The 24,737-nt window shown below is 47.7% G+C and overlaps 2 protein-coding genes and 1 pseudogene across 5 annotated transcripts; 1 reads left to right on the top strand and 2 right to left on the bottom strand.

The window, feature by feature from the left end:
- Positions 1–646: 646 nt before the first annotated feature.
- STAT2 (signal transducer and activator of transcription 2) lies at positions 647–20,189 on the top strand. Of its 4 annotated transcripts, none has more exons than XM_077913383.1 (24): positions 647–768; positions 2,891–3,105; positions 3,258–3,411; positions 3,765–3,860; positions 4,607–4,696; positions 4,788–4,863; positions 5,321–5,388; positions 5,550–5,698; positions 13,015–13,173; positions 13,281–13,373; positions 13,607–13,666; positions 14,042–14,059; positions 14,481–14,574; positions 14,724–14,771; positions 14,853–14,936; positions 15,092–15,190; positions 15,293–15,428; positions 15,551–15,603; positions 15,733–15,827; positions 16,422–16,558; positions 16,733–16,915; positions 17,149–17,206; positions 18,265–18,587; positions 18,872–20,189. In XM_077913383.1, exons 2-24 carry the CDS (start codon positions 2,975–2,977, stop codon positions 19,012–19,014), a joined length of 2,547 nt encoding a protein of 848 aa, XP_077769509.1. In that variant the 5' UTR covers positions 647–768; positions 2,891–2,974; the 3' UTR covers positions 19,015–20,189. The 4 variants fall into 4 exon arrangements, with proteins under 4 accessions (XP_077769509.1, XP_077769507.1, XP_077769510.1 ...); XM_077913381.1 differs by having other exon boundaries at positions 5,303–5,388; XM_077913382.1 differs by lacking the exon at positions 647–768 and adding an exon at positions 844–1,053 and having other exon boundaries at positions 5,303–5,388.
- LOC144322914 (large ribosomal subunit protein eL6 pseudogene) lies at positions 6,547–8,428 on the bottom strand (annotated as a pseudogene).
- A 912-nt stretch (positions 20,190–21,101) lies between the features above and the next one.
- Positions 21,102–24,480, bottom strand: IL23A (interleukin 23 subunit alpha). Its single transcript, XM_077913390.1, has 4 exons — positions 22,859–24,480; positions 22,543–22,644; positions 21,663–21,809; positions 21,102–21,552 (listed from the first exon to the last, which is right to left on the bottom strand). The coding sequence occupies exons 1-4, from the start codon at positions 23,024–23,026 to the stop codon at positions 21,391–21,393; spliced, it is 579 nt and encodes a 192-aa protein (XP_077769516.1). The 5' UTR covers positions 23,027–24,480; the 3' UTR covers positions 21,102–21,390.
- Between the last annotated feature and the right edge of the window lie 257 nt (positions 24,481–24,737).

The raw sequence follows: 24,737 nt of genomic DNA, 5'->3' as shown, positions 1-24,737 counted from the left end.
TAAAGTAGAGGCGTGGGACGCCTGTTGGCTCAGGTCGTGGTCCTGGAGTCCTGCATTGGGCTCCGCATGGCGAGCCTGCTTCTCCCTCTGCCTAGGTCTCTGTGTCTCCCATGAATAAATAAAAATCTTTAAAAAGAAACAAAACGTCTTAAGTAGTGATAATCATTTTCCCTGGATGGGTTTTGTGGAAATTAAAAATGATACAAGGAACGTCAGTGCTTAGCAAGGTACCATCAGTAAACGGTTATTTATTGGCACAGCTCGTCGCTTCCCGCCCCAAAGAATCGACATTCCGGGCCCCTCCGGGAGCGCTGGGAGCCTGCAGCGCCCCGGGCCGGTCTCGGTTTCGCTGCCGCCGCGGGGATTCTCGGAAATCAGCTGCGGCGCCGCGCGGCTGTTCCGTCAATGGGACTCCTCCCTCCGGGGACGGGGGCGGGGCGTCCTTGAGCGATCCCACCAATCGTGGGGCGGGAGGTGTGGTTTCGGCGCCGCTGGTCCCGCCCCGCGGGGGAGGAGTTGTGGCGACGCCAACGGGCGGAGGGCACTGGCAGAACGGCCGCCAGCGTCGCGGTTGCCAGGCTGCGCACGGCGAGCTCCCGGGTTCAGCCGCGCGTTCCAGCCCGCGGGCCCCGAGGGGGCGGGGCCGAGGAGCCGGGGGCGGGGCCGGGCGGGGCCGGGCGGGGCGCGCGGGGGGCCCCGAGCTCCCTCCCCGGGCCGGAAGCCTTTCCCGGAGCGGCTGGACGGAGGGGATCCTGAGCCTCTCGGCAGGTACGGGCCCAGGGGGCCGCGCGGGGCCGGGGTGCGGGCGCGCGTCGCTCCCCGGGGAAGGCGGCAGGCCCTGGGGTGCGCCCGCTCGTCGTGAGCCTTCGTCTCTAAGTCGAAATAGCTGTCCCCTGCTGCGTGAGCGAGTCTCCCATCCAGCCCGGCCGCCGGCGCTGACACCCGGCTCCCCAGACGCCCCCGGCAGCCCCGGAATCCCTTAGCCAGCGCCTTGACCCTCCGGGCTGTGTTAGGTTTGATTCTCGCCAAAAAAAGAAAAAAGGATGTCTGAAGGTAGATACGATTTCACTTCCTTCACTGTTAGTGTAAGGGGCAGCGCAGCCCGGTGGCTCAGCGGTTCAGCGGCGCCTTGCGCCCAGGGCGTGACCCCGGGTCCGGGCCGAGCCCGCGTCGGCTCCCTGCATGGAGCCTGCTTCTCCCTCTGCCTGCGTCTCGGCCTCTCTGGGTGTCTCTCATGAACCAATAAAATCTTAAAAAAAAAAAAAAAAAAAAAGCGTAAGGGACAGAAAGGTGAAACAATTTGCCTAAGGTCACACACAAAATGCAGTCCTTTTCCAAAAAGCTCATTGAGCAAAAAATGTATGCCCAAGAGAGTGAGGGATAGCTGGGGGAAAAGCGTTACAGCCTTTAGGCCTCGTGTTTGCGGTCTGTTTTGGGAAGACCATGCTTTTTTGTTTTGTTTTCTCATATTTAAACCTTACGGTTAACTTGCCACCTTGCTCTTTTCATAACAGTCGAGATTCCTTCCTTAAGAAGTGGAGACTCTCCATTTGTTTTTTTAAAGCAGTACAGGTGCATAGATTTCAAAGCCAAGCACTAGTAAAAGCATTAAAATGAAAAATAGGAGTCCCTGACCAATCCTTTCCTCCCCGTTTCTACTTCAAAGAGGTAGAAAAGCATCTCACGATTATTCATACTGACGGAACACAATCTCTCCCACCCCAGACATTTTTCTTTCATTGGTGATAAGATCATGTCACCTTTTTTGGACCACGGATGTATGTAAATACTCTTTTCTGTTAGGTTTAATCTTCAACAAGAATAGGTTTTGATTTCCTAAGCAGGCAGTTGGCAGGGGGCGGGGAAAGAGAGGAAGAAAGATTCTTAGCCCAGCCTACTTGGTAGCAGGCAAATACCATGTTTGTTTGTTTTTTCAAATACCAGTTTTGAGTGAAGTTTCATGGTGAAAAAACAAACAAAAGCCTCTGCTTGAAAAAAAAAAAAAAAAAAAGCCTCTGCTTTCTTTGCCCAACCCTGCCTCTGTGGGTGGGGGGGAATTTCTGGGTCTCTCACAAAGTTGATAATATACATGAAGAGTCAGAGGTTGATAGAGGTCTTAAAAGTATCACAGTCTTAGAGATTGAGTGACCTCCTTGTAGAGTATTTAAATATTTGTGTTTTTTTTTAAGTATTTAAATATTTGGAAAAAAAATAAATATTTGGAAGGAAGTCTCTCCTTCCTACATGGAGAGCAGATTGTTAAGGTTTCAGCCCTTGATAAAGCTTTGGGACCATCAGGGATCATGCTGAAATAAATATTTATAACCCATTTATGATCTTGAAATGTTCCAGCATAAGTAAACACGAATACAAATTTAAAATAAATTCACTGGGGGAGATAGATGAAATTAAGATGGTGGAAATATTAATGTTTAGTAAAGTTGAATGATGGGTAAATGGATGATTCTTGTACTATTCACTCTACTTCGGTGTGTGTTTGAAAATCGTCATTAAGGGACACCTGGGTGGCTCCGCAGTTGGGTGTCTGCCTTGGGCTCAGGGCGTGATCCTGGAGACCCGAGATTGAGTCCCACGTCGGGCTCCCTGCGGGGAGCCTGCTTCTCCCTCTGCCTGTGTCTCTGCCTCTCTCTCTCTGTGTCTCTCATGAATAAATAAATAAATAAAGGCTTAAAAAAAAGAACTGATCATTAAAACAAAAAGGCCCACATATTGCAGCTCCTAAATAGTACTGTCTGAAAGAATATGAACTAAACTGATAATATTGGTTACCTGTGGAGAGAAGAGGAAGAGACCAACATTAGGAGTGAGATCAATGTAGCTCCAGTTTTCTTTTTTTTCGTACCTTTATAATTAATTTTTTTTATTATAGTGATAAGCAATCATGAGACTGTGGATGATTTAGTCCAGCAAAATTTCCAGTTGGGAACGTGCATCCTTCAGACTCAGACCCCAAATGGCGCAGTGGGAGATGCTACAGAATCTCGACAACCCATTTCAGGATCAGCTGCATCAGCTCTACTCAGATAGCCTCCTGCCAGTGGACATTCGACAGCACTTGGCTGTCTGGATTGAAGATCAGAACTGGTGAGTTCCTCAGGAAGTGGGGTGTGGAAAGTAGTTTCTTCTGAGCCCCCAGGATCCTGGAGACACCAAAGTTGTCTAGAAGGGGTTAGGAGGCCACAAAAGACAGTAGGAACGCTGCAGGGATACTAATCCTTGTCATTCCTGGTCCCTAGGCAGGAGGCTGCCCTGGGCAATGATGATTCCAAGGTGAACATGCTGTTCTTCCATTTCTTGGACCAACTGAAGTATGAGTGTGGCCGCTGCGGCCAGGACCCTGAGTGCTTTTTATTACAGCACAACTTGCGAAAATTCTATCGGGACATTCAGGTACTTGGAGGAGCCAGGAATGGCCAAAAAGCTGAATATAAAGGAAACTGAATGTAGAGGAGTATGGTTTAGGGTATGAAACAGGACCTGGAGATGTAAAGGGATGGGCGCAGATTTGGGGAAAAGAGGGACAAGTCCACGGCAGATCTGGACTTGGAGGGTCACTGTCAGAGAGAAGGGCAGAGTCTAGGTGACCATGTTGGGTAAAGGCTAGGTTTTAGGGTACCATTGGTGAAGAGGGGAGGGGCTAGAGACCCTGAAGGAGGGGGAAGTACTGGGGCCACTGGTAGGCAAGGTCTGGAGTGCTAGATCATTGAAGATGCTTCGATCAGTTCTTTCTCTTCCTACTATAGGCCCTTCCCCAGGGCCCTACCCAGTTGGCTGAGATGATCTTCAATCTCCTTCTGGAAGAAAAAAGAATTCTGACCCAGGCTCAGAGGGCTCAGTTGGTAAGAACAATTTGTAGTGATATTGAAAGCTCCTAGAGTAGAGAGTGACTGTGGAAGGGACTCGGGATATTTGTCTCAGAACAAGAACAAGATCCCCCACCTGCACCCCAATGTTTATAGCAGCAATGTCCACAATAGCCAAACTGTGGAAGGAGCCTCGGTGTCCATCGACAGGTGAATGGATAAAGAAGCTGTGGTCTATGTATACAATGGAATATTCCTCAGCCATTAGAAAGGACAAATACCCACCATTTGCTTCGATGTGGAGGGACCTGGAGGGTATTATGCTGAGTGAAATAAGTCAATCGGAGAAGGACAAACATTATATGGTCTCATTCATTTGGGGAATATAATATAATTATATTAATTAATTAATATATATTAATTATATTATAATTAATATAATAATCAGTGAAAGGGAATAAAGCGAAAGGAGAGAAAATGAGTGAAAATATCAGTGAGGATGACAAAACATGAGAGACTCCTAACTCTGGGAAATGAACAAGGGGTAGTGGAAGGGGAAGTGGGTGGGGGGTTGGGGTGACTGGGTGATGGGCACTGAGGGGGGCACTTGGTGGGATGAGCACTGGGTGTTATGCTATATGTTGACAAATTGAACTCCAAAAAAAAAAAAAGAAAAAAAAAAGAACAAGATCCCCAGCCCCCCATCCTGTGATATAACTGCAGGCAGAGGTTTCAGGGATGTAAGGTCAGAATTGAAATGTGCTCAGAATCTCTTATTTCAGGAGCAAGGAGATCCAGCCCTCAAAACACCTGTAGAAAGCCAGCAGGATGAGATTGAATCCCGGATCCTGGAATTAAAGGCTATGATGGAGGTTAGTAGATGTGGCAGGAGTCAGGGTGGGTAGGGCTCAGCCTGCCTCCTCCCACAGAAACAGCCCCATCTGGGTCTTATCCCCTCTACAGAGGCTGGTGAAATCCATCTCCCAACTGAAAGACCAGCAGGATGTCTTCTGCTTCCGATATAAGATCCAGGCCCAAGGTAGGAAGCACACCGAAGTGTGGGAGAAAGACAGGTGCATGCTGGGAGGCAGGGGTGGAAGAGAGGAGAAGGGAAAAGCTCCAGTAAGCGATAATCTCCTCTGGCTACTACAGCCGCCGGCCGGCCGTGGCTATAGCCCTGCTGCCATGCAAAGCTAAAAGTGCCAGCGTATGTTATGGAGGTTGGGCTGGAGGTGTGGCTGAGGGACGGCCGGTGTACGTTGGGGGAGGTGCGTGGAAAGCTGCCTTAGCAGATTAAGTGGGCTTTTGGTTCAATTCACAACTTGCCTGAGGGCCCAGAGGTGCCTCTGCTTTGCTTGGTTCCTCTTCTTCTCCCTTCAAAATTCCCTCCACCCGACTGACTGAGGTCCTGATCAGGATGTAGAGGGGAAGGAGCCCTAGGTCTGAGCATTTGTCTCACTCCTGCTCCCTCCATCCAGTGAAGAAATTCTCCTTAGACCCCCATCAGATGAGACAGCACCAGCTTCTGCAGGAAACTCTCAATGAACTGGACAGAAGGAGAAAGGTGGGAGGCAGACAGAGGGAGTGGGCAACGGGGAACTGGGGAAAATGAGGGATGTGGGAGCCCTGCCCTCTTAGCCTTGGCTTCTTTGTCTCTTCCTCCCTGGTTGGGTGGTGAAAGGTGATGGTGAGAAGTGCTCATCACTCACTTTATGTCTTTCTTAGGAGGTACTGGATGCCACCAAAGCATTGCTAGGCCGATTAACTACCCTTATTGAGCTACTGCTGCCCAAGTTGGAGGAATGGAAAGCCCAGCAACAGAAAGCCTGCATTGGAGCCCCTCAGGAAGGAGGATTGGAACAGCTGGAGAAGTGGTAAGAGGCAGCTCCTACCCAGCCCTTGTCCCAGCCACCGCGCTGTGCTTTGTAAATTGTAAATTGTGAATTGTAATGAATTTTCTTATTCATGTAATGAATTGCTTATCTAGGCAAGAGCCATCATTGTCCTTACTCTCTGCTCCCCGAAATGATCCCAGCTCACTTGTCTGACCACAGTGACCCTCTCTTTATTCTTACCATTCAGATAATCCAGAGCCTAGTCTTTGCTTTGGTAAAAGGAATGGATTAATCTCCAAGCTGGTTTCTCCTTCCTTTTTAACTACCCAAGAAATATATTTTTTACTTTATTTTTTAGGATTTACTTATTTATTTTAGAGAGAGAGAGAACGTGAGGTGTGGGGAGAGGGAGGGAGGAAGAGGGAGAGAGAGAATTCTTAAGCAGACTCCTCAATCCCAGAACCCTGAGATCATGACCTGGGCTGAAATCAAGAGCTAGCCACCGCTTAACCAGCTGAGCCACCCAGGCACCGCTCTACCTTTTTTTTTTTTTTTTTAATTGTAATCACTATAATGTAAAAAAAAAAAAAAAAGACAATTACCTCTTATCCTACTGTCCATGTGTAGCTACTATAATATACAAAAATTAAGAACTATTTTGAGAACTGTGGTTTTTGTTTTTTAACTTAGCTGTATATTGTGGTACTTACCCATGTTATTTATTTTTTTAAATGAGACAGGCTGATGTTTCTTTTTTAATTTATTTTTATTTATTAAGTACTCTACACCCAGCTGGGGGCTCGAGCTTACCACCCCAAGAATTGAGTTGCATGCTGTACCAAATGAGCTAGCCAGGCACCCCTACCCATGTTTTTAGTTTTGTTTCTTTAAGTAGACTCCTTGCCAGCATAGAACCCAACAGGAGGCCTGAACTTACAACCCTGAGATCAATACCTGAGCTGAGAGCAAGGGTCAGACGCTTAACTGACTGAGCTACCTAGGCACCTCATGCCCATGTTATTACTATTATTATTATTTTTTAAGATTTTATTTATTTGAGAGAGAGACAGCACGAACAGTAGGGAGGGACAGAGGGAGAAAGAGAAGCAGACTCCCCACTGAGCAGAGAGCCAGATGCTGGACTCGATCCTAGGACCCCAGGACCATGACCCAAGCCAAAGGCATACACTTAACTGACTGAGCCACCCAGGCACCCACCCATGTTATTTTTGATGATTGCCTTATAGTTCCCTATATAGAGGTAACATAATTTAATTAATGAACTCCTATTTTGGACATTTGAGTTGTCTTTTAATTTAAATAATTATTACCGGGGATCCCTGGGTGGCGCAGCGGTTTGGCGCCTGCCTTCGGCCCAGGGCGCGGTCCTGGAGACCCAGGATCGAATCCCACGTCGGGCTCCTGGTGCATGGAGCCTGCTTCTCCCTCTGCCTGTGTCTCTGCGCCTCTCTCTCTCTCTCTCTCTCTGTGACTATCATAAATAAATAAAAATTTTTAAAAAATTAAAAAAAAAATTATTACCTGTTTTGTTAAATTCCACGTATGAGTGAAATCTTACGGTATTTGTCTTTCTCTGACTTATTTCACTTAGCATAATTCTTTCTTAGCTCTATTCACATCATTGCAAATGGCAAGACTTTATTCTTTTTTTTTTTTTTTACCTTTTTTTAGAGATTTTATTTATTCATGAGAGACAGAGAGAGAGAGAGGCAGAGACACAGGCAGAGGGAGAAGCAGGCTCCATGCAGGGAGCCCGATGCAGGACTCGATCTCTGGACTCCAGGATCATGCCCTAAGCTGAAGGCAGACGCTTAACCACTGAGCCACCCAGGTGTCCCAAGACTTTATTTTTTATTATGAATAATATTCCATTGTATATATTCAACAAATATTTTGGTTTTTTCCCCCCAAGTTGTTGTTTTTGTGGAAATGGGTCAGTATTAGGTTCTTTGTAAGAAATGTAGAACACTGATTTGTGAGGGCAAACTCCATTTGTGGGAGAAAACACAGAGTGGAGGTAGCCCTAAAGGTGAGGAACAGGTTTGATTTTTGACAGAATTTTCGAATCCACAGCATGCTGATCAACCTAGTGCTGTGCTGTAGTCTCACATTTCCTTTCTTGCTGTCGAAGATCTCTCCTTCCTGGTATCTGGGTTTATGCAGCTTCTTTTGGAAGTAAGCATCAGTGAAATGTTTGGGAATTTTCACACTGCTGATACCAATTTTGGTGGAGGTGGCAATAACAAATTTCTGGTGTGTTCTATGTAGAGGAATTCGATTGAGGGCCCGAGGTCCAGTCACAGGTAGCAACCCCCACTGCTCAAATGCTTCAGGAAAACCACCTTCTTGCCTCTGTGGAGCCCAGTGAGGATGATCAGAATGGTGCCAGGAGGGGACCTTGGTGGCTCAGTGGGTTAAGCATCTGCCTTCAGTTCAGATCATCATCTCTGGGCCCCGGGATCAAACCCTCCTTGGGGTTCCCTGCTCAATGGAGAGTCTGTGTCTCCTTCTTCCTCACTCTCTCTGCCCCCCCCCCCAGCTCATGTTCTCTCTTTTTTTTCTCTCTCTCTCTCAAATAAATAAATAAAATCTTTTTAAAAATAATGGTGCCAGGAGTGATGCTAGCTTTCAGAATTCTCCATGCTGACTGAATGGGGTTTTTTTTGCTCTGGCTCAAGAGCTTTTGAGGCACAGCGACAGGATAATACCTAGGCATTTTGTGAAGTTTAATCATTCAGGTACCGCCATTCTTGTTACCACCAACTGGTTTTGTGACCGTAGCAAGAACCTTCTCCTTTTTCTTTTCAACTCTGGATTTAGCTACTGAATGCTTCCTGTTGTACATGGCTTTTCTGGAATACATAGCCAATGGGAAATATGTGCCAGTTTCCTCTGACTAGGACACTTTTGGCTGCAATGGGGCGTCCCCTTCTTTGGCATTTTAACCTTGAGGTCACCATTTTTAATCTTGCCACAAGCATCAGCCTTCTTGGCTCCAGGTTTCTTCTCCTTAGTATCGGCTTCTTATCTTTTCACCCACCATCTTGCAAGATGGGAAGGGATTCTTTTTTTAAGTTTATTTAACTTACTTAAACAATCTCTGCACCCAATGGGGGGCTCAAACTCACAACCCTGAGATCAAGAGTTATGTGCTCTTCCCACTAAGCCAGCTGAGCACCCGGATTTCTTGCTATTTTATACTGTTGGAGTAAAAATCCTCATAACTACATCTTTATTTACATCCCTAATTATTTCTGTAATATAAATTCCTAGAAGTGGTATTCCTGGGTTAAAGTATATAGCTTTCCTTTTTGGTGGTGTTATGTTGATCCTTTGTTTTGTTTTTAAATATTTTATTTATTTTTTTTTTAATATTTTATTTATTTAAGAGACAGTATGGGTAAGGGGGAGGGGCAGAGGGAGAGGGCAAGAAGCAGACTCCCCACTGAGTGTGGAGCCCAATGTGGGCCTTGATCCCAGGACCCTGAGATCATGACCAGAGCCTAAGTCAGTTGGTTAAGCATCCAACTCTTTGTTCAGGCAGATCATAGTCTTGGGGTTGTGGGATTGAGCCCCATGTGGAGCTCCCCCTCAACACAGAGTCTGCTTGAGATTCTTTCCCGCTCCCTCTCCCTCCCCTTCTGCTCCTCTGTGCTTCCACTCTCCCTCACTCTCTTTCTCTCTCAAATAAATAAAATAGATAACATATTTTAAAAAGGTGCAGGGGTGGGGGACACCTGGGTGGCTCAGTGGTTGAGCATCTGCCTTTGGCTCAGGGTGTGATCCCAGAGTTCTGGGATCGAGTCCCACGTCAGGCCTCCTGCATCGAGCCTGCTTCTCCCTCTGCCTATGTTTCTGTCTCTCTCTCTCTGTGTCTCTCATGAATAAATAAATAAAATCTCTTAAAAAGGGGGAAGGGGTGGGCTCCTGGGTGGCTCAGTGATTGAGCGTCTGCCTTAGGCTCAGGGCATGATCCCAAGGTCCTGGGATCTAATCCCACATCGGGCTCCCTACATGGAGCCTGCTTCTCTCTCTGCCTATGTCTGTGCCTCTCCCTCTGTCTCTTATGAATAAATAAAGAAATTCTTTTCTTTTTTTAAAGATTTTATTTATTTACTCATCGAGACAGAGAGAGAGAGGCAGAGACACAGGCAGAGGGAGAAGCAGGCTCCATGCAGAGACCCTGACGTGGGACTCTATCCAGGGTCTCCAGGATCACGCCCTGGGCTGCAGGCAGCGCTAAACCGCTGCACCACTGGGGCTACCCTAAATAAAGAAATTCTTAAAAAGCGAGGGGGGGGGGCGCTTGAATGACTCAGTCAGTTGTGTCTGCCTTCAGCTTGGGTCATGATCCCAGGGTCCTGGGATCAAGCCCTGCATCAGGCTCCCTGCCTAGTGGAGAGTCTGCTTCTCTCTGCCCCTCTCCCTGCTCATGTTTCTCTCTCTCTCTCTCTCTCTCAAATAAATAAAATCTCAAAAAAAGAAAAAGAAAGAGCTTTATTGATTCTTTTTTTATTATAAATATAATGTGTCTCAATTGGAAAAAAAAATTCAGACAACTTAAAAGAAAGTAAAAACTGCCTATCTGCATAACCTGATCATGCAGCGGTACTCAGTGTTAGGGCTTTTGAATACATTTTTTGCAAATTTTCCCTATGTATATACATAAATATACAATCCATCTATTTTAAAGGTTTTAAATTTTTTTAAGATTTATCTTTTTGACAAGGAGAAAGAGAAAGCAAGCACAAGCAGGGGGAACAGCAAAGGGAGAGGGAGAAGCAGCCTCCCCGCTAAGCAGGGAGCCCGATGCAGGGCTCAATCCCAGGAAATCATGACCCAAGCCAAAGGCTCAACTGGCTGAGCCACCCAGGCGCCCACCTACCAAAGGTTTTATATTTAAGTAATCTCTACATCTAACATGAGGTTTGAATTTACAACCCCAAGATCAAGAGTCACATGTTCCAGTGACTGAGCCAGTTGGGTGCCCCAAATATACATTTATTTATTTTTTATTTTTTAATTTTTTTTAAAGATTTATTTATTTATTTATGATAGACAGAGAGAGAGAGAGAGGCAGAGACACAGGAGGAGGGAGAAGCAGGCTCCATGCCGGGAGCCAGATGTGGGACTCTCTCCCGGGACTCCAGGATCACGCCCTGGGCCAAAGGCAGGCGCCAAACCGCTGAGCCACCCAGGGATCCCCCAAATATACATTTATTTTAAAAGAGGGCAGGGCAGCCCTGGTGGCTCAGCGGTTTAGCACCACCTTCAGTCCAAGGCATGATCCTGGATACCCAGGATCGAGTCCCATGTCCGGCTTCCTGCATGGAGCCTGCTTCTCCCTCTGTCTCTGCCTCTCTCTCTTTGTCTCTCATGAATAAATAAATAAAATCTTTGAAAAAAAAATAAACGAGGGCAGGTCATATCATAAATGTACTATCTTGTGGTTTTTAGTTTTTATTTTATTTTTTTATCTTGTGGTTTTAAAAAATTTAATATTTTTAGATATTTTCCCATGTTAAAAATTTGAGCCTGGGGGCAGCCCCAGTGGCGCAGCGGTTTAGCGCCGCCTGCAGCCCAGGGCGTGATCCTGGAGACCCTGGATAGAGTCCCACGTCAGGGTCTCTGCATGGAGCCTGCTTCTCCCTCTGCCTGTGTCTCTGCCTCTCTCTCTCTCTGCATCTCTATGAATAAATAAATAAAATCTTAAAAAAAAAAAAAAAAGGGATCCCTGGGTGGTGCAGCGGTTTGGTGCCTGCCTTTGGCCCAGGGTGTGATCCTGGAGACCCGGGATCGAATCCCACATCGGGCTCCCGGTGCATGGAGCCTGCTTCTCCCTCTGCCTGTGTCTCTGCCTCTCTCTCTCTCTCTCTCTCTCTCTGTGACTATCATAAATAAATAAAAATTTTTTTAAAAATTTGAGCCTGGGTCACCTGGCTGGCTCAGTTTGTGGAGCTTGCAACTCATTTTTTTTCAAAGATTTTTTTAATTTATTCATGAGAGACATGGAGAAAGAGGCAGAGACATAGGCAGAAGGAAAAACAGGCTCCCCATGGGGAGCCCAATGTGGGACTCGATCCCAGGACCCTGGGATCACGACCTGAGCCAAAGGCAGATGCTCAACCACTGAACCACCCAAGTGCCTGAGCTTGCATGTGTATTATAGCATTATATGTTAATTCAATTGAAATAAAATTTTATTTGTTTATTTTTTTACATATTTTATTTATCTGTTCATGAGAGACAGAGAGAGAGAGAGGCAGAGACACAGGCAGAGGGAGAAGCAGGCTCCATGCAGGGAGCCATATGCGGGACTCGATCCCGGGACCTTAGGATCACACCCTGAGCCAAAGGCAGATGCCCAATTGCTGAGCCACCCAGGTGTCCCAGAAATAAAAAAATAAAATCAATTAAAAATTTTATGGCTGGCTCACTCAGTAGGGCATGTGAGTCCTGATCTGGGGGTCATGAGTTTGAGCCCCATGCTGGGTGTGGAGCCTACTTAAAAAAGTATGGACTGTGCAGCCAGAATGCCCGGATCACATACAGCTTACTCCATACTAGTTCTGTGACCTCAAGCAAGTCACTTAACCTTTCTCTAGAGTTTAATTATCTGTAAAATGAGGATAATAATAATAGCTGTCTCATAGGGTTGTTATAAGGATTAAATACAGTAAGCACTTAGAATAATAGTACATATGAAGGGTCATATGATTTTTTTTAAAGATTTTATTTATTTATTCATGAGACACACACAGAAAGAGGCAGAGACCCAGGCAGAGGGAGAAGCAGGCTCCATGCAGGGAGCCCGACGTGGGACTTGATTCCAGGACCCCAGGATCACACCCTGGGCTGAAGGTGGTGCTAAACCACTGAGCCACACCAAGCTGCCCTGAAGGGTCATATGAAAAGTAGCTTCATTACAGAAATAAATCTTTCACCATTTTTTTTTTAAGATTTGATTTTATTTATTCATGAGAGACACAGAGAGGCAGAGACATAGGCAGATGAAGAAGCAGGCTCCATGCAAGGAGCCCGATGCAGGACTCGACCTTGGACTCTGGGATCACGCCCTGGGCTAAAGGCTGATGCTTAACCACTGAGCTACCCAGGCGTCCCTTTTACCAGTTTTATATGTGGAAGTGGCTTTGATTTTTATTTCTTGGATTATGAATCATGTTGCATAATCTTTCCTAAGCTTCCTGGGTTCTTTTTTTATCCCAATCACTTTCTGCCTCTCCACATAGTAAAAGGGAAGCTTCTGGAGCCTGTCTGGGGAAGACCAGGAAACTCATCAGTTTGCTCTCTGTCTCTGGAATCCTATCACCTAGGTTCACAGCTGGAGCCAAGCTGTTGTTCCACCTGCGCCAGCTGTTGGAGGAGCTGAAGGGATTAAGTCACCTGGTTAGCTATCAGGATGACCCTCTGACCGCAGGGGTCAACCTGCGGAAGGCCCAGGTCCTGGAGTTGCTACAGCGCCTGCTCCACAGGTCTAGAGGCCGGGGAGGGACCTCCAGGGAGGGCAGAAGGAAAGAGCAAGAGGAGCTATTCCTGCAGAGACTGAACTCTGTATTCTCTCGGCCACCTCTCTCCCCAGAGCCTTCGTGGTAGAAACCCAGCCCTGCATGCCCCAAACTCCCCACCGACCCCTCATCCTCAAGACTGGGAGCAAGTTCACTATCCGAACAAGGTTGGCATTTCAGGACTCATTCCTGCTTCCTTTTTCCAGCCCTCATACTACTGTTTGCTTTCTGGCTTTAGATCTTTCCACTCTTGTCTTCTCCCTTTTCTCTTTAATCCACCTACCTCGTCTCTTTCTTTTTCTTTTTCCCATCTACCTCTTCTAATCTCTTACCTTATCTTTTCCCAACATTTGATCTCTCCAGGAGATTAAAGGTGACCACTTTCCCCTCTTCCACTTAGGCTCCTGGTGAGACTCCAGGAAGGCAACGAGTCACTGACTGCAGAAGTTTCCATTGACAAGTAAGTTGGGGCACGTGGGGCCACAGGGTGGCAGGGACATGGGCTGCTGGGGCAGAGGAGACCCACTCTTCACCCGAGGGCCCTGGGGCTGTGTTCCTACCCCGCCTCCTCGCTCTTGTTGAGCACTATGTGACATGCGGCTTGTCCAGTCCTCATTTGTCCCAGGAACCCTGTGAGTTAGGTATTAGCAGTGCACAGTTCAGATGGAGAGACAAGCCCAGAGAGATTGTGTCTCTTGTGCAAGGCCATAAGACTCGTGAGCACAGATTTGGGTTTGAATCCAGGTCTGTCTGATTCTAAAGACTAAATTCCTAACTTCTGCACTGTTTTGGTTCTCAGTGAATTTTTTTTTTTTTTTTTTTTTTTTTTTTTCAGGAATCCTCAATCACAAGGGTAGGTGTCTGATAAGGATGCTGCCGACTTGGGTGCACTGCACAACCTGCATAATAACCACATTGGGGCTCAGACAAGAAGGAGGTTGACTTGGTTGGGGGTTGGACAAAGGGAGGAGGGGAGGTCTGGAATGAAGTAGGATTTTTGTTGTTTTCCTGCTGAGTATGTATTTATTATTTTTTTTTTAATTTTTATTTATTTATGATAGTCACAGAGAGAGAGAGAGAGAGGCAGAGACACAGGCAGAGGGAGAAGCAGGCTCCATGCACCGGGAGCCTGACGTGGGATTCGATCCCGGGTCTCCAGGATCGCGCCCTGGGCCAAAGGCAGGCGCTAAACCACTGCGCCACCCAGGGATCCCCTTGAGTATTTAGAATAACTCTTCTCCTCTTCTCCATATATCTTCTTCCTCCTGGAATAGCTTCCGGAAGTTCAACATTCTAACCTCAAACCAGAAAACCCTGACCCCCGAGAAGGGGCAGAGTCAGGGCTTAATTTGGGACTTCGGTTACCTGGTAAGAAGGGCTAGCAGCCTAAGGTTCTGGTCCGGTGCAATGGGCTGAGGGAAGTTCCCAGGCCTTGGGAAGTCTTGAGGCGAAATAGGGGTTCCAGGGACCCTGGAGTCCTCACTCTGGCATTTATTTTATTTCCTGTCAACTCACAGACTCTGGTAGAACAACGTTCAGGTGGCCCAGGAAAGGGCTGCAATAAGGTGAGGCCTGGCCAGAGCAGCGGGGGGATGGGAGGAGCTTGCCACAGGGCCCGCTGACCGCTGTGTCTTCGGCTGTCCTAGGGCATGCTGGGTGTGACGGAGGAACTGCACATTATCAGCGTTACAGTCAAATACACCTACCAGGGTCTGAAGGAGGAGCTGAAGGTGAGTGGAAATGGAGGGCAGGGAGAGATGAAGCAGATCTGGCGGAAGGCATTCAGGAGGCGTTAAAGGAAGCCTCTCCAGTGGGAAGTTCTCCTTTGCCTCTGTCAAAGCTAGAAACATCCCATCCCTCTCTCTGACTCTTGTTTTCTCTTCAGACAGACACCCTCCCTGTGGTGATTATTTCCAATATGAACCAAGTTTCCATTGCCTGGGCCTCGGTTCTTTGGTTCAATCTGCTTAGCTCAAACCCCCAGGTAGGAGATGGTGCTGATGGTGCTGGGTGGCAAGGAAGGGTGTGGACGCTTGGCCTGAGGGTGCTCCTTCTGAGCCATCCTGCCCTCTTCCCACTCTTGCAGAATCAGCAGTTCTTCTCCAGCCCTCCCATGGCACCCTGGAGCTTGCTGGGCCCTGCTCTCAGCTGGCAGTTCTCCTCCTATGTTGGCCGAGGCCTTGACCCAGACCAGCTGAGCATGCTGAGGAACAAGCTCTTTGGTACAAACCTCCTTTTCTCCCAGCCTTTCCCCAGCCGTAGTCTCCCCAGCCCTCCACCCTTTCTATTCCAAGGACCCTGGCCTTGCCTGCATCGATTACCTGAACTGTCTGTCTGTCCACAGGTCAGAACTCTAGGACTGAGGGCGCATTGTTATCGTGGGCCGACTTCACTAAGGTAACTCCCTGCATCCTGTGTGACTACGTCTAGCCCCTGTGCAAACACTAGTCCTTGCCCTCCTTACTGCCATCTGCTCACTGGGGGCGACTAATCATGTCTCTTCCTGCCTTTTCATTCCTCCTGCAGCGAGAGAGCCCTCCTGGCAAGCTACCATTCTGGACGTGGTTAGACAAAATTCTGGAGCTGGTACATGACCACTTGAAGGATCTCTGGAATGATGGGTAAGGCCTTGGTCAGTCTCCCTCGCCCCACCCCTAGCTTTCTGCCTTTCTGGGCTCGAGTGGACTCTGTGCGCCCTCATGTGGCAGAAAGGGAGAGAGCAAGCAAATGCTGGTGCAAGGTCACGCGCCTGACGTTTTCGCTCATGATAATAGTCCTAGCATCTGTTGTGCTCCAGAACCTGCTGGATGCTCCTTATGAACTCTCTCGTGTAATCCTTACAACCGTGTGGAGTCAAAGAGAAGTTAAAGAATTCACTCAAAAAAAAAAAAAAAGAATTCACTCAATGAAAAAAAAAAAAAAAGAATTCACTCAATGGGCCTGCTTGGGACTCAAACCCAGGCCTCATCTGACTGCAGGCCTGTGCTCTTCCCATCACACCACCTGCTCATTTGCCTTTCCAAGGTGCTTTTTCATCTGTGACCACACTGAATCCTCAAACCTCTTCCAGCCCTAGAAGGTGGATACCGTCAGTAAGAGGAAGTGACTTGGCCAAGAGCAAGGGCCAAACCCTGGCGCTGTCTCCCTGTACAAGGAGAGCAGGACAGCAGGACAGCAGGGAGGCATGAGGGCCTCACAGCAGCTTTCTGTTTCAGACGCATCATGGGCTTTGTGAGCCGGAGCAAGGAACGCAGGCTGCTGAAGAAGACCATCTCTGGCACCTTTCTCCTGCGCTTCAGTGAAACATCAGAAGGGGGCATCACCTGCTCCTGGGTGGAACATCAGGATGATGGTCAGCTGCTTCGCCCCGATGTTCCCACAGCCTGTCCTTTATGTCCCTCTGCCAGCCCTTGGCTTCCCTGGTTCTGTCTTGAATCCCTCAGCAGGTTGGGGCTTAGATGGCCAGGGTGGGGGACTCCTAGACCCGACTGTTTCAGGCCTGCCTCTTCCCACATCCATTCTGCAGATAAGGTGCTCATCAACTCTCTGCAACCCTTCACCAAGGAAGTGCTTCAGTCTCTCCCACTGACCAAAATCATTCGCCACTACCAGCTGCTTACCGAAGAGAACATACCTGAGAACCCACTGTGCTTCCTCTACCCCCGAATCCCCCGGGATGAGGCTTTTGGGTGCTACTACCAGGAGAAAGGTAAGGATCGTTGATGTATGTCACTGAAGATTGCAGGGACTCAGGCATCTACAGATCCAGCTCCTTTCTTCCAGACATGGAAAAATTGGTAGCCAGAGAAATGAAAGGATTTGTCCCTGGGACATGGCTAGTTAGTAGGGAAATACAATTATCAAGACCGTTTACACGAGGGGTCTTTGGGCCAGGTGTCCAGTCCACTGACCTCCCTGTCCTCCTGCATATGTCCCCCACAGTTAATCTCGAAGAACGGAGGAAATACCTGAAACATAGGCTCATTGTGGTCTCTAACAGGTGAGAGATGCATTTCTTGCCCATCCTCCCTGGCCTTTGCTGGCTGATGTGGCGACCCAAACCCGCTCAGTTTGCCTCTCTGGCCTTCTTTCCTACGGGCCCATAGTCTCCAACCTCTAGGTTTTTTTCCTCGTTCTGCTAGCCTCTTTGTTCCCTAGTGCTCTGCTGCTATCCTTAGGTTGTTTCCACAGGGCTTCCCTGCTAATCAGAGTCATAATCACTGACGTTAATGGGCATCTACTTGAAGCATAGTACTAGATTTTTTTTTTTTTTAGAAACAGATTTCTTTTTATTTTATTGAATTCTTCTGAGAACCCATCCAATTAGGTGATAACAGCCATATTTAAGAAAGTTTATTATGTGGCAGGTACTGGACTAAATATTTTGCATTTAGTTTCTTATTTATTGAATCTCCATAATAGTCCTGTGAGGCAGACATGGGTATTTCAGCCGAAGAGCCTGAGGTTTAGTGTGGTGAAATGGCATGCCTAAGGTACATGGCTAGTAAATGATCCAGGTCTGTCAGATTCCAAAGTCCTGCTTTTAACCATCCTACTCTCTGAAGCGTTATTAGGTGGTGATGGTTCCATTTTATCGATGATAAATCTGAGGCACAGAAAGCTGAAGATCACCTATCTAATAAATGATAGGATTCAAACTCTGGCAAGCCTAACTCCAAAGCCTGTGCTCTTAAACCCTCTGCTGTATTGCCCTGTTGCCACCTTTAAAAAAAAATTTTTTTTTTAATTTATTTAAAAAGAGAGAGAGAGAGAGAGAGAATGCACGAGTAGGGCCGGGGTAGGAATAGAGGGACAAGCAGAGAGAATCTCAAGCGGACTCTGCTCTGAGCATGGAGCCCGACGCAGGGCTCAATCTCACCACCCTGAGATCATGACCTGAGCAGAAATCAAGAGTCAGATGCTTAACCAACGGAGTCACCCAGGTGCCCTTGCTCTCTTGCCTTCTCAGCCGAGAGAGATAGTCTCCGCTTGCTCCGCCATTCTCCAGTTCACCTAAACAACTAAGCCCTGCCCTTTTGTGTGTATTACCGCATCCAGACAGGTGGATGAGCTGCAACAACCGCTGGAGCTTAAGCCGGAGCCAGAAGCAGAGTCCTTGGAGCTGGAGACAGGACTAGACCCATTGCTACAGCAAGAGCCATGCCTGGAGTTAGAGCCACTGCTAGCGGCTGGGCTGGATCTGGGGCCACCACTGGAGCCCATGCTGGAGCCTACGCTAGACATGGTACCCCAGGGAGTGTCAGAACCAGACTTGGGACCAGAGCTGAGGCTGGAGCCTCTCCCAGACCCTGCATCACAGGCAGTGCCAGAGCCAGATCTGCCCCATGATCTGAGACACTTGAACACTGAGGAAATGGAAAGTAAGTGGTGAGATGGGCCTGGGGAAGTGGGGACACCTTCCCTTTACCAACTGCCCTCCCTTTCCCATTATAGAAAAGGCTAAACTCTAAGCTCCTCATTGGAGGGAGGCTCATTTCTTTGTGATCCCTTTTATTATGAAATGTAAACGCCTTCTCCTTCCCTGACCTAAGTGCCCCCTCACACCTTGTCCAGGCCTCTACTGCCATCCTCCTTCATTTTCCCTGCGGGATTGGGAACTTCTTACCAAAGATCGGGGACTGATTTCTTTTTCTGGACTGTCTAGTTTTCAGAAACAGTATGAAGATTGAGGAAATCATGCCAAATGGTGACCCACTGTTGGCTGGCCAGAACATCATGGATGAGGCTTACGTCTTCCACTCCAGCCATTTCTACACGGATGGACCTTTGATTCCTTCTGACTACTAGGAACTGCATTTCCTGTTCTTCCTGTATCTTTTGTCCCTGCTACCCCCTACATCATGATGTTGCTCTCTAAGAATGGAAAACCCATTCTAAGCTGGTTAAGTTAACTCTGGGTTTTGGAGTGGAAAGTAAAACCATACTACGGGTACGAAAGAGGCACCAATGAATCAGAATAGATGTTAGCGATGGCTCTAACTACTATTTTAGGCCTGTTTTGGGAGGTACAGGAGTTCTGAGGGTAGGCCAGGACAGTTAGGAGGTACTTAGAAGGCTCAGGCACTTGGAGTGGCTTCTTTCCAGTGTGGGAGGAACGTCAACATTCGAATAGTTGGTCAGGCTAATGTGGTGGTGCCCACAGCATTGGCCATTGGTAGGGAACAGAGACATGTGATGGGATTCCATTTCTCTCTTCTGGTTCCCTAATGTCTAGAATAATCTTTTCCTTCCTTCTTCTTCTCACTCCTGATTCAAGTCCTAAATTCCTTTGTTTCCTGCAGAAATTGAGAGCTTTCTGCTTCAGCCTATCATGTGAAGCTCCCCTCAAAAGAAGGGAATAGGAGATAAACCTCCTCTGCTTAACAGTCTCCTCCCCTGCCTCCCAAGCTGGCCACACCCATTCCTTCCCCTAAAATGATCCTGCCAATCTAATATGCCTGTGAAGCTTTGCACAATAATTCTCTCTGTCTAGTCTCCACTTCCTCACTGCTTAGGAGACCAACTGTTACTCTTAGAGGTCAAGGATGGTGGAGTTGCTGGGCATTTAAGAATCGCTTTTTATAGTATAGGTAGAATTTGAAATTTTTACAGAGCAAGATCTTGCTCTGCGTCTTAGATATTTCTCTGTTAAGATATCATTCATTCTTTTGTGCAATATATTGTTTTTCTGAAAGAGTTTCTGTTCCTTGGGTGTGGACCTGGGCAAAAACCAGGTTCCTGGAACTTAGAACCTTGAATGTTTTTCATGGGGCTCCAGACAATCTCACACATTAGTCATTCCCAGGGAACCCCAGGACAACTGCCTTTGTTCTAAAATATGTTTCTAGTATGACTTGAGACGTAACAGAAGTGAGGCCCTGCACATGGGGCTGTTTTCTGGCTGGTATGTTAGAGGAATAGTCCTGTTCAGAAAGAGGCCCTTCTGAGCAGATGTGGCTAATAAACTTCGTGCTGACCTAGAAGTGTTTCCTCTCTGAACTTCTTTACTTCTCTGCTCACAAAGACTAATGTCCTTGGAGACACTAGCAGGCCATGTAAGATCAAGGTCAGCAAATCAGGACCCATATTCCACTCACCCCAGTAGGCACTCCCTTGTAATTTTTTTCTTACCCCCCTGTTTATTTATTTATTTATTTAATTTATTTATTTTTTTTTACCCCCCTGTTTAGAACAACCTTTCCTGTCCCTTAGATTCTTCCAGAAGTCTGTGATCCATATATAAGTTGGGGGGATGGGTACGGTTCTAGAATTGGCAGTTTTGAACTAGCCCATTGTCACTTGGCCGTTTAGTGACAAAGCCAAGATACAAGCCTGGTTCTGTTTGACTTCAAAGCCTGTGCTTTTTTAATGTTGTGACTATGGAGAAAAGGAAGGGAAATGATCACAGTAGCCTCCCCATTCTCTTTGCTTCAAAGATAGTTTACCTCCCCTTGGGTAGTCGGGCCCTCCGATGGGGCTCACAGATGTCCTTAAGGGAGAATCCCATTAATTTGGGGGATTTACCACCATCTTCCTAGAATACCCTTTCTGCTCAAAACAGCTCTGACTTTTGATCCTGCAGTTATCGGGACTCCTGTCTTTGGCCAAATACACTCTTGGCCAAGAAAGTAAGGAGGCACAGGGTCAGGTGGCAAAAGGAGTCACATTTAGGGGCCCAGCTTCCTCATGTTCTTAACCCTTTGTAATCCGATTCAGCTTGCTTAGCTATGCCAGGATCTAGACCTAAAAGATCCTTGATACTCTATGTATATACCAGTAGGTCAGGAAAATATATCCCTGTCCACTGGAGCCCTGCAGAGTAGAAGGATGCATACAGTAGTCCTTTGGCCCTCTTTTTCCTTTTCCCAACCAAGCCTAGAAATCAGACTCAGATATCCACATAAATATGTCTTTATTGAAAAAAGTACATAATTCAATATAAATATAATAAATAATCCTCCCCAAGCTGCTGCCATGAGGATAAATAATCTTAAGTTTTCCCTTCCTATTGAATAAATATTCAACTTTGTCCTAGGTCAGCATCATAAGTTAGTCAGTATGCAACATATGCAAGTCTCATTAGAATTAATGGACTGATAACTTATTGGCTTACAGGTGCCCGGGCTGATTCATTTAGCACTGCTAAGCCATGGAGATCTGGGTACCATCCTTAAGCCATTGGCTTTACGGGCTCAGGGTTGCTGCTCCGTGGGCAAAGACCCGGGCAGCTACAGCCACAAAGGCCTGGAGGCTGCGAAGGATCTTGAGGCGGAGGAGGAGGCGCTGCCATGGCTGGCTGGGACTGGGGCTTGGAGTTTGCTCAGTCTCCCAGTGGTGACCCTCTGGCTGAAAGGATACAGTACACAATCAGAACTCTAGATCCTTCACCGTCCAGTCCCTCGTCCAGTCATGTCTGATACCTGCAAGCCCCCATTCTCCAGGCCCCTAGTTCATACCTGCAAGAGTTGCCTAAGGCCCAGGAGGTTGGCGTGAAGCTGGCCCACAGGGCCATCAGGGAGTAGAGAAGGCTCCCCTGTGAAAATGTCTGAGCCCAGCAGTTTCTCATAAAAAACCAGGCCCTGGTGGATCCTTTGTAAGCAGAACTGGTGGGAGGAAAGAAAGCAGTGAAAGAAAACATCCCTTCTTCCTACTCCATTCACCAAAGACCCACCCAGTGCTTTGTTCTTAGACACCACTATGGTCTGGATGTTTGTGTCCCCACAAAATTCAGATGTTGAATTCTAATCCCCTAGCATAATGGTATTAGGAGGAAAGGCCTTCACAAAGTGATGATGTCATGAGGGTGGAGGCCTCTTGAACTCAATGAGTACTCTTCTAAAAGAGACCCATGGAACTCCCAAGGCCCTCTGCTGTATGAAGATCCCAGAAGTCTGGGCAGCCCCGGTGGCCCAGTGGTTTAGTGTTGCCTTCAGCCCAGGGTGTGATCTTGGAGACCAGGGATTGAGTCCCATGTCCGGCTCCCTGCATGGAGCCTGCTTCTCCCTCTGCCTGTGTCTCTGCCTCTTTCTCTCTCTGTGTCTGTCATAAATAAATAAATAAAATCTTAAAAAAAAAAAAAAAAAAGAAACAAACAAACAGATCCCAGAAGCCTGCAGTCTTGAAGGCCCTTACCTGACCATGCTAGCACCCTGATCTCCGACTTCCAGCCCCCAGAACAGTGAGAACTAAATTTTGGATGTTTATAAGCCACCCAGTCTGTGATATTGGTTACAGTAGGCTGAACGGACAAGGACAGATCGAACTTTTACTAATTCACCACAATACCCAATGATGTACCAGTCCCCTCGTCCTTGTGGTCTACCCTCATCTTACTACCTGACTGTTGTCTTTGAGTCCTTGGGGATCACAGCCATCCCCGCACTGGATGCGGGGGACATCACTTGTAGTCTCACCATCTCCCTCTTCTCTTGGTAGGTCCTGGAATGCAGGAGGGAATGGGAAGATTAAAGAGATAAGAGAAATGTTTTCAAACTCCACTAGGCCCATGACTCTCCCCAGAACCTCACTCCCCTGTCCTCTCTTACTCTCTGATGACCTCCAACCCTCTAGCTTCCTCCAAAGCTAGAGTCTCCCACTGCATCCTTGAAGAGCTTGGATAGGCTCCTGTTTGGTGCCTGAGCCTGCCACTTACCACATGTCCCATGGGAGGATGTGCACTCCACACCAGCGTGCAGAGCTTCTGTGAGAGCTGCTGGCCCTGAATCCAGGCAGGGCTACTGCCCTCAGGCACAGCCCGGGGCTCAGCAGTCCAGGGCAGCAGCAGCAGCAGCAGCAGCATCACAGCCCTGCTTCCCAGCATCTCGCTGCCTGCTTCTCAAATCTGGCTGGCTCTGGGCCTTGCACTGGTCCTTGTGGAATCTCTGCCCACTTCCCTGTGCTGAGCCTGATGCTGTCCGTTCTGTGAGTCTCTGGTTTGGTTCCTTCTGTTCTGTTTCTGAACTGCTTCCTGCTGTTTTTCTCCCCTTGTCTCTGAGTCTCTTTTTAAGGTCCCTGCATTGTAAGACCCGCCCTTTATACTAGCAGGTGACTCACAGCAGGTGGGATTCCCCTCCCTGCATCATCCCCCTCCGTGGGGAGCCCAGGTATGCAGCCTTAGTTCCAAGGGAAATGAGACGTGTGGTTGCTGTGGCTGGAGGCCTGGGATGGGGCATATGTGTAATGCTCTCCATGAATCGAAGTGGCTGTAGAGGGGGTGGGAGTAGGAGGAACGAATATTTAAATGAATCTAGTCTCAAGTTCCTTCCTGTTTAACTTTTCCCTCATCTTTTTGCCTCTCAAAGCTATATACTTCCCCCTAGCACCTAATTTCCTTACCTCCTGCCTGAGAAAAATCAAAAACAGAAGCATTCATTTATTTCCCAATAGGATAGCGAGCTGTTTGGAATGAAGTTTGATTTCCACCTGGTGCCCTCTAAGAACCAGGGGGCTTCTTTTTCTCCCTTGAGAACAATTATTTTCCCTGGAAGAGAATGGACTCGATGGTACTTTGTGAACTGGGAAGCCATATAATGCCATAAAACATATTCTGCCCCCACTTCAGGCCTCATTGTGGAGACTAGGAGGGCTTGGGGGCTCTTGGAGGGAGAGAATTGTTGCTGAGAACCTTCTGACTCCTCAGCCTTAGTGGCCCAATGTTTCATAGGATCTGTGGGGTTCAGGCAGTAGTTCTTTTGGGATGCCAGGGTAAGCAAGGGCTAGATATTCTAACACCTAACCCCTGTCCCATAGCTAGGAAGTCCAGGAGGTCTAGGGAGTTGAGATGCGCTATGTCAGTGACCCTGGCCAGTCCTTCAGCCTGTTGCATCCATGGGTAAAATCCGCCGACACTGATTTCATCACCCTCCCTGATGCAACATCCAGTGAAACAGCTGAGAATGTGAAGTTGGGCGTGGGAGTGGGGGGTGGTCCAAATCTGGGACTGCCCCAACCCCGGTGGAGGGTCCCAGAACAATTTGGACGTCAGAATGAGGACATGGCTGACCACACAGATGGTCCTTAAGGCCTCCCCTAGAGGTTGACCCTTCTCTGAGTAACTTACCCTTGATAGAGGTCTCCCTTCCCTTAGAACTATTCAAAACTGCCCAATGAAACCTTTGATTCAAATATTATGACTCTGTGGTAACTTTCCTTTGGATAAAACATTTCCAGCATCAGGAGAGAGAATCTCAGTGTGAGTGGGAAATGGTTTGCCTCTGTCTACCTATGTAGACACAAATGGAATAAGGAAACGGGGATTGTAGGGGGAGGAGAGGAGCTCACCTTACTGTGTTTAGTATCTCCTGTGGCCCCATTCTGGGAGGCCCAAGGGACAGGAGATGAAAGGTAAAAGGAGGAGGAGGAAGTAGACTCCTGGGGGATGGGATGACAGAGACAAGGGTGAGTTGTAGGCACGGGGCTCTGCTGTTTTGTTGTTTCACTTCCTGGTGCTTCAGAGATTTGGGTAGGAAGCAAGGTTGGTGGGGTGATTGTGGGACTGTTCTGTGGCAGGAACTACTTCCAGGACTGATCTG

The sequence above is a fragment of the Canis aureus genome, chromosome 11, assembly GCF_053574225.1.
Source record: "Canis aureus isolate CA01 chromosome 11, VMU_Caureus_v.1.0, whole genome shotgun sequence".
NCBI lineage: Eukaryota > Metazoa > Chordata > Mammalia > Carnivora > Canidae > Canis > Canis aureus.
Note: the sequence above shows the minus strand (reverse complement) of the source record. Positions and strands in the feature narration are given on the sequence as shown.

Coding starts and splice junctions, on each gene's coding strand:
- IL23A (XM_077913390.1), bottom strand. CDS start 23,026: ATGCTGGGAAGCAGGGCTGTGATGCTGCTGCTGCTGCTGCTGCTGCCC. Junction 22,645..22,858: donor ATCCTCCCATGGGACATGTG/GTAAGTGGCAGG, acceptor CCTGCATTCCAG/GACCTACCAAGAGAAGAGGG. Junction 21,553..21,662: donor GCCTTAGGCAACTCTTGCAG/GTATGAACTAGG, acceptor GTATCCTTTCAG/CCAGAGGGTCACCACTGGGA.
- STAT2 (XM_077913381.1), top strand. CDS start 2,975: ATGGCGCAGTGGGAGATGCTACAGAATCTCGACAACCCATTTCAGGAT. Junction 3,861..4,606: donor AGGCTCAGAGGGCTCAGTTG/GTAAGAACAATT, acceptor CTCTTATTTCAG/GAGCAAGGAGATCCAGCCCT. Junction 4,864..5,302: donor ATATAAGATCCAGGCCCAAG/GTAGGAAGCACA, acceptor CCCTCCATCCAG/TGAAGAAATTCTCCTTAGAC.